Source organism: Fusarium tjaetaba (assembly GCF_013396195.1).
Source record: "Fusarium tjaetaba strain NRRL 66243 chromosome Unknown NRRL66243_c0000253, whole genome shotgun sequence".
In the NCBI taxonomy this organism is placed as follows: Eukaryota; Fungi; Ascomycota; class Sordariomycetes; order Hypocreales; family Nectriaceae; genus Fusarium; species Fusarium tjaetaba.
Window position 1 is genome coordinate 68,512 of NW_023501449.1, and position 7,722 is coordinate 76,233.

Here is a 7,722-nt window from a genome sequence, read left to right on the forward strand (position 1 = left end):
TTTCTACCATGAATGCACCATGATCGAGACCGCGGAATGAATTACATGAAATATCGACGACTTACACTCCAATCCTTATATATCTAACCCGACAAGACTTGATTGTGGTTCGGAAAACTTCTTTATATTCTTTCCAGTAGTTTTGAGACTTGCTGCTTTTCACACCCGCGCCATCTAGAAATGCCGGAATTAACCTCCGTGTGTCGGCGCCGGTTTTCGGGAAGTGGAGTCGGGAGTTGCGATTCAAACCCGACCCCGCGCATGCCCGGGTGAACATATAACCAAACGCGAATACCATCCCTCTCACGTAACCTTTCTCGCAACCTGTTTTCTCAACCTCATTTTACACTGTAACTTATAAAACACGCAGTTTCCCTTCGGTAACATTATATCTACACGCTATTATATTCCTATCGACTTAGACCATACCATCTGCCATCATGCGTGTTCCTTACGTATCCAACCCTCCTGAGACCAAGTCTGAGGAGCATACCGCCATTGTAAAGCGCATAGAAGAGCGCCGCGCCCCTCGGCCTCTCCAATCTCTGGATTTAGCTCTTCTTCACTCCCCTCACGTTGCTGATGGCTGGAACTCATTCCTCGGCGCTGTTCGCACCAAGACCTCTCTAAGCGACGACATCCGAGAGCTTGCAATTTCACGTATTGCTGTGTGCAACAAGGCCTGGTACGAATGGAAGCACCATGCGCCGCTCGCTGTCAAGGGTGGTGTGTCCGAGGCTGGACTTGAGGCTATCAAGGGTGAGGAACTTGGTGAGCGGCCTGCTGAGCTATCAGAGAAGCAATGGGCTGTGCTGTTGTACACGGATGAGATGACGAGGAACGTTCAAGTCAAGGACGAGACCTTTGATCGTCTGAGGGATTATTTCAACGAACAAGAAATTGTGGAAATCACAGCCACGGTAAGACTGTCCCTTGTCCCTCTGGAGCCATCAAACTTATCCTTACACCAACAGGTTGCATGCTACAACTGTGTAAGCCGTTTCTTGGTTGCACTTGACGGTAAGCCAACATCATAAATTCGTCTCGTGTCTAACTATAACTAACAATGCTACAGTCGGGGAGAGAAATGGTACCGGCCCCGAAGCTATCTCTGGTCATTGATAAACAGTTCTGTCCTGCCAATTTCCAGGAACAGCAGTAAATTAAAAAAAAAAGGAAGAAGCATGTCTCAATCATGAATAGTGTGATTCATAGGACAAAAAGCGAACAGAGTGTTAAGAATAAGACAAAAGCAACCGTGCTAAGGAAATACCACGACTTAAGGCCGCGGGAAAGGGGTATCATCCCATCTACAGAAGTGAAGTGAAACTAAGAAACCAAACTCCTCGTGAACAAAGCCCCCAAGGCCTCATCCTCGCCAAACCAACCCGTCGTTAATCGTTACTCATTCAACCAAGCCTCCTGTGGTCGTGGTGAGTGCCCGCTGTCATGCTGGACTATGCTGTTTTGTAAATATGTTGGCGGCCACCTGGCCGCACTAAGAACGCCGTGTAATGAGGATCGTGTAATGTCCATGCTGTATCGTCGCAATTGACAGCCTGTAAGAGTTATGCCGTGTCGCTGTAACCGGAAACCAAAATGAAAAGAAAACCTTGAAGTCTAGGACCAAACCGATGCTTCGAGATCATGGCGACTTGGAATATGACCTTGACATTGCGCGCTCAATTGAAGCATGACGCTGATGCATTTTAGGCGATGTTTGTAGTTCCTGAACAACTCCCGCCCAGCCCTTACGGCTAGGTTTTGGTATTGGCTCTGGGTGGTTAACGAGAGCCTGGGTAGTCAAACTGCGCAAGGGAGGACGGTTGATGATACCCTCCATTAAGCCTCTAGGAAGAGCAGTACGGGTTGGCGTTCTAAAAACTGGTGATTTTTCCAGATCCCTTGCCGTAGGTAGAGGTGGCGGAGGCGGCGGCGCAGAGGGTTTCTCATGAGTAGTGGTGCTTGTTTGTGATGCGACAACGCCCATATAAACGACAAGGAAGCGCATGCGTAGCATGTCGAGTCTACGAACCCGATCCTCTAACCTCGATCGCTTCGACGCCCACAACAGCCTGGCGGAAGTCTTTAGCTTGGTGGTGTCCTCTTCGATCACCACACCATTGATATCCTCGCGCAAATCATCACCCGTCTTCTGAATCTCCCTTAGGAGCCGTGTCAAGCGTATCTTATCATCAAGGCGCTGCACCTTTGCGACGTCACGATCATAGCTCTCATTCTCCTGCACAGAAAAGTCGGCAGTGTCAAGAAATGTTGCAATTTCGAGCGGCGCCGCTTGGTACGCGGCCGTGTAAGACGAGATGATCTGGACGAGGACGATGAGGGACAGAATGACAGCGATCAGAATGAGGATGATAGTCCACTGGAGGAGATTGAACTCGGCCATGGTTGAGCAGAGCGTCTAGATGGCGAGTCGAGGCGGAGGGTGAGGCTATCGCGCATGGTCCTTGGGGAGTTGTGTGTTTGTGGGAGAGAAAAGGGAGAGAAGGGGAAGAGGCGCACACAATATGCAGGTGAAAGGCAAGGGACATGAGCGATGACGACGGGAAGAACAAGCGCAAGCGCAGCCAAATTCAACAATCCTAACAATCATGCCGTCCGGTGCAGTATCTGAACCTATCAAAGAGAACCCGCGCGTTTGTGTGCGCTCTAATTAACTAACTTAGTAACAGAGGCACCTAATTTCTAGGCTCATACACAAGCCGAGCTTCCATATTCGTGCTGGACCACTTGGTGCAGATGGCTGGGGATCGAGAAGAACACCCCCCTGCAGGTGCATCTGCAACTAACGATAGCCCAGAGAGACAGGGCAGGGTATTCAAGTCAGTCAGTCATCACATGGTCATGGCCAGTCCAGTGGGATGCGATGCGCGACTTGATGGCGTTGTAGTTGTCTGACTGATGCTGGGTACTTTGCATGGCCCATACTGAAGAATGGGTAAGCCTGAGGTACCGTGATGACGATGTACGCGGAAGTGCCGGACGGAAGAAACGGTCAAGAAGGGTATCTGGTGATGCTGACTGATGGTGGTTTATACAAACCCTCAATAACGATACGTAGCCATCACAACTTGTTAATGTCATGGTTTAAGAGGATGCACCACAAGCCTGCTCAAGATTGGCAGTATCCAAAAACTAATGCTGCGCTGCCGAACCGTCCAGCGGGTTTTCACCTTGCATTGGCGTATGGATTGCATTCCGTGTGGGTTCACCTGCAGGTTGAGTATCACCATCGGTTGGATGTGACCAATTCTTGCATGACACTATGCTAGGCTTACTTGAGTAGTGTCTCAGAGCGCCCAAGCCCATAAAAGCATGGATATCGAGGGTCTGGAATTAGGGTTAGGAGAAGGGTAGTACCTTGGTGGATCAAGCCTAGGGCTTGAGGAAGGAGAGCTGAAAGACATTAATTTGTTGAGATGAAAGTTATGAAAGACATCTAGTACAGTATGTGTTGGATATTTTGAACAACGACAACGCATTCCCCCGGCGATTCAAGCTCATGGAGGGAGGGGTAAAGAGCAGTTGGCCGGGTTGACGTTGCCATAAGTCGGAATAAACTTGATTCGTTACTCAAGGCTTTAGCCGCTGTCAGTATGGCACCCAGTAAAAAGTTCGCGGGCCGTTGAAGGCGTGAGCCAAGTGGTGCCAATGGAATTATTCGAATACTCTTCTCTCCTCTCCCTTGTCCCTCAGGCAAGGTTCTGACATCCCACTGACTTCATCGATGCCCTGTACCTGCGCCAGTCTTGCAGCTTATCACAATCATCAGATCCCTCTCCACTGGTATCGCTTGTCTCTGTATTCTCTATTACCACCCTCGTCCTCCTGCTCCCAATAACCCTCAACAATATTACAAACCTCCACTGCTCATGGCGACGACTACAGCGACGGTGACGGCTGACCCCGCGCCGCAAGCGCACCAGTTCCCCCTCCCAAAGATCCTCGAATACCCCGCGTCGACCCCGCCAATCCTCATCACCCAAGGTGCCGAGGGTCGCCTCTACAAAACCACTTACCTATTACCCGATATTCCCTGCGCCCTCAAGTATCGCCCTCCCAAGCCCTGGCGTCACCCGATTCTTGATCAGCGGCTCACGAAACACCGGATACTTTCGGAAGCTCGTATTCTTGCAAAGTGTCGCCGCGATGGGGTCCGTGTACCAGCTGTATATGCTGTGGATGAATCTGCTGGGTGGTTGATGCTGGAATGGATATCCGGAGGTCCTGTTCGGAAGAGCATCAATGAGCGGCTCGGAAATAGAACTGAAGGCATAGAGAACGATGCCGAGCTGAAGGACCTCATGCGAAGGATCGGCACTGCTATTGGCAACATGCACAAGGTTGGCATCGTCCATGGCGACTTGACCACAAGCAACATGATGTTGCAACCTCCAGATAACCCCCAAGATGACAATTCTTTACACGGAGAATTGGTTATAATCGATCTGGGTCTGGCGAGTGGGAGTATATCAGACGAAGACCGGGCAGTGGATCTCTACGTTCTGGAGAGAGCATTTGGTAGCACACATCCAAGAGCAGAGTGCCTCTTTCCAGAGGTGCTTGAGGCCTATGGCCAGACCTTCAAACAGGCCCGGATTGTTCTCAAGAAACTAGAAGACGTGCGGATGAGAGGCCGCAAACGAAGCATGCTTGGGTAAACAAAAAGAAAAACAGAAAAGCCGTCTTGCAGCCAATTTCCCTACCACAGTGTCTAAACTCCATGTATCTGATGCTCGCTGTTTTGCGTATAAAAAAAACCAAATAGACAAATGATGCCACTACATTCCACCTTATGTGGCTTGGAGATCCAATACGCCAGTAACCCAGTGGTTCATCATCATCTCTTCCTTTGTCTCCTTCTTTGTCTTCCACCTCTTTCCCGGCCGTCAATGAATTTGTCCAACTATCGTGCCACCAGCTCCGCTCCAGCGAAATATCCCTTATTCTCTATGACGCCTCGATCCTGTACGAACGCCGTGTATCGCACTACCCATTCCGGGACAATCTCTCCAGTCAAACCCGCACCGCTGTTACCCGTATCAGCAAGGAGACCTGCGCCCTTGTGCCCGTGGCTAAGAAGTTCTCGAAGAGTGCCGTGCGGAAGAATATCGATACAGTCGTTGTGAACATGCAATTCCACGCCTTCTTCCTCGGCTAGCTTTTTCAGCGGAGGTGGGACATCGCAGCAGTTTCGCAGGTTGATCTGGTCGATGACGGGCCGGACACTCGCACGCTTGACAAAAGCGCCAAGTTTCTCGCTGCCGAACTCGGCCACAGCAAGACGCTTCACGAGGCCTTGCTTGTGTAGGCCCTCGAACACCTTCCAAGTCGCAAGCTCCTCTTCGAGGTTGCCCTGCTGGGCATTGGTCTTATCCGCTTCCCATTCGCAGTTTCCTTCAAACGAAATGCCAGGAAAAGATACAATCAGGAGGTCGATGGTCTGAATGCCGAGTTCTCTCCGGACCAAGTCCAGAGCCTCTTTAACGTGTTGTTCCCGAGCAGCTACTGGCATACCCGGGAGAACGAAAAACTTGACAGTGATCTCATACTGGCTGGGTTCCTCTTGGAGGCCAGCGGCGTTCCAATTAATGCGAGGAACGTACAGCGCATCGCCTTCTTGTTCAGTCCAGAGGTCGACGGTTGTGTGCTTGCCTTTGGGCGTGTCACCGTTCGTGAAGCCGTTTGTTTCTTGCGTATCGATCGCATAGTCGCGCTGAGCTTCGGCGATGTTGTCACGCAGGGAATTGACGAGTTCGAGGTTAGACCTGTTGTTGCCGGGTTTGCGGATAATGGAGGGGCCTGCCAACATGACATTGCTGTCGAGAGGGGTTTTGTAAGCATCCATTAAAAGTGCAGAGAGGTGAGCTAGATACATACGCAGTAGATAGAATAAGTCTCGTCATGGTGAAATTATGTGAGATAGCTATAATACTAAAATACGAGAGAGGTGATCCCAACAAACAAATGAGAAGAGAACAGAATGGTTCGAGGAGAGACTGTTAGTAGTAGACAAGAGGGAAATTTTCGCCGTCGGGGTCTTCGAGGCGTAAACTCGGACACGCCAGTATTAAACCTGCAGACCAAAATACCTAGTCTATCCCAAGGCGCGCCCACTGCTGAGATACGTGGGGTAAGGCAGATAGCTTAGTAATGTCTAATTATTTGAGGTCAGAGTTATTAATCAGAAGCGAAGTTTGAGGTTTGTGTAATGATTCTACGTTTGTCATGGCTGCAAATATCGAATCATTGTTATGGGACAGAAGTGAGTGGGAGTCTGGCTCTGAATGGCCCTGAGTGGTTTGGGACCTGACATCAGTACGAGCGCATAGTCGCGTGCTTGACAAGTGAGATGGCCAATTGATGACATGGTACCCATTACCATTTCTTTCACGTTAACGTCGGAGATTCTTTTATCATCCTCTGTGTACGTGGGGTTTAAGTATGTGCCTACCTACCTACTAAGGTACAGTAAGGTATGTCGGCACTAGATGAGCCTCCTTGTAATGTGCAGAATTATGTAGTGGGTGCCAATTACAATGGCATTGACTGGTTCAATTACCTATTGACTTCTTTATTAGAGACAGGATCGGATTGGATAGTATTATACAAGTATGGAAGTCCTGAGAGAATAGGTAACTCGCCTTAACTTTAGCTTATCTGCCTTATGTTAACCTTAGATGGTGCCTGGCGCTCGCTCTCTAGGTTCCGGTCCCGTCCATCGATATAGGTAGTAAATCAGTGTAGACACCCACTGAAGTGGCCCGCTGACTCCCTAGATTCCCAGCCCAGTCAGCGCTGAGGGGATGGAATCCAGGCCTAGCCCGCGCCCAGTAGGTAGGTAGCGGATTGGCTGGAGCCTGGACCACCCTACCTCACTTCATCATTGGGCTTGTCGGCCTGAGCCGTCAACTCGTCACCAACCCGCCAAAATTGCTTCCGTGTCCACCTTGAAGCCAGAATTGCTTCCTCCGTCATCTTTCGAAACCTCTCCCTGCCTTTTATCTGCACGCCTCCAAGCAGGCTCGATAGACCATCATGGCCATTCAGTATGCTTCTCCGTGGCATACCAATTTTTCCCACCTGCTGACCGAGGGCTAACTGCAGATATCTCATTCTCCTATCCCGTCAGGGCAAAGTGGTGTGTCTTGGGTACTCACATGGGCAGCTTCAACAGCACTGACTAGTCATGACAGCGTCTCGCCAAATGGTTCACAACACTATCCCCCAAGGATAAGGCCAAGATCGTCAAGGATGTATCTCAGCTTGTGCTCGCTCGAAGAACGCGCATGTGCAACTTTCTAGAATATAAGGGTCGGTTTCCTAACCCCTTTGTTTTGATGAGACTGAGCTAACTATCAATGTAGATACAAAGATTGTCTATCGTCGATATGCATCACTCTTCTTCATCGCCGGATGCTCCTCCGAAGATAACGAGCTGATCACCCTCGAAATTATCCACCGATATGTCGAGCAGATGGACAAGTACTACGGCAACGTTTGCGAGCTCGACATCATCTTCTCTTTCACCAAGGCGTACTATATTCTCGACGAAATCCTCCTCGCCGGCGAGCTGCAGGAAACGAGCAAAAAGAATGTTCTTCGCTGCATCGGCCAGCAGGACTCCCTTGAAGATATGGAGGTAAGTCATGACCAGCTTGATAAACTATGAGGTTTTGTGATAGCACGGCAACCTACACC

General features: G+C 49.9%; 5 protein-coding genes across 5 annotated transcripts; 3 read left to right on the plus strand and 2 right to left on the minus strand.

The window, feature by feature from the left end:
• Positions 1 to 440: 440 nt before the first annotated feature.
• Positions 441 to 1,122, plus strand: FTJAE_10739 (4-carboxymuconolactone decarboxylase family; the record flags this gene model as incomplete). Its single annotated transcript, XM_037343610.1, has 3 exons — positions 441 to 920; positions 975 to 1,020; positions 1,076 to 1,122. The coding sequence occupies 3 exons, from the start codon at positions 441 to 443 to the stop codon at positions 1,120 to 1,122; spliced, it is 573 nt and encodes a 190-aa protein (XP_037202221.1).
• Positions 1,123 to 1,645: 523 nt separating this feature from the next.
• On the minus strand, positions 1,646 to 2,407 carry FTJAE_10740 (uncharacterized protein; the record flags this gene model as incomplete). The annotated part of the gene is made up of 1 exon (XM_037343612.1): positions 1,646 to 2,407. One exon carries the CDS (start codon positions 2,405 to 2,407, stop codon positions 1,646 to 1,648), a length of 762 nt encoding a protein of 253 aa, XP_037202222.1.
• Positions 2,408 to 3,893: 1,486 nt separating this feature from the next.
• On the plus strand, positions 3,894 to 4,682 carry FTJAE_10741 (BUD32 kinase; the record flags this gene model as incomplete). The annotated part of the gene is made up of 1 exon (XM_037343613.1): positions 3,894 to 4,682. One exon carries the CDS (start codon positions 3,894 to 3,896, stop codon positions 4,680 to 4,682), a length of 789 nt encoding a protein of 262 aa, XP_037202223.1.
• Positions 4,683 to 4,927: 245 nt separating this feature from the next.
• On the minus strand, positions 4,928 to 5,927 carry FTJAE_10742 (gamma-glutamylcysteine synthetase light chain; the record flags this gene model as incomplete). The annotated part of the gene is made up of 2 exons (XM_037343614.1): positions 4,928 to 5,840; positions 5,902 to 5,927. The coding sequence occupies 2 exons, from the start codon at positions 5,925 to 5,927 to the stop codon at positions 4,928 to 4,930; spliced, it is 939 nt and encodes a 312-aa protein (XP_037202224.1).
• Positions 5,928 to 7,059: 1,132 nt separating this feature from the next.
• Positions 7,060 to 7,693, plus strand: FTJAE_10743 (clathrin coat assembly AP19; the record flags this gene model as incomplete). Its single annotated transcript, XM_037343615.1, has 4 exons — positions 7,060 to 7,070; positions 7,129 to 7,162; positions 7,218 to 7,335; positions 7,389 to 7,693. The coding sequence occupies 4 exons, from the start codon at positions 7,060 to 7,062 to the stop codon at positions 7,691 to 7,693; spliced, it is 468 nt and encodes a 155-aa protein (XP_037202225.1).
• Between the last annotated feature and the right edge of the window lie 29 nt (positions 7,694 to 7,722).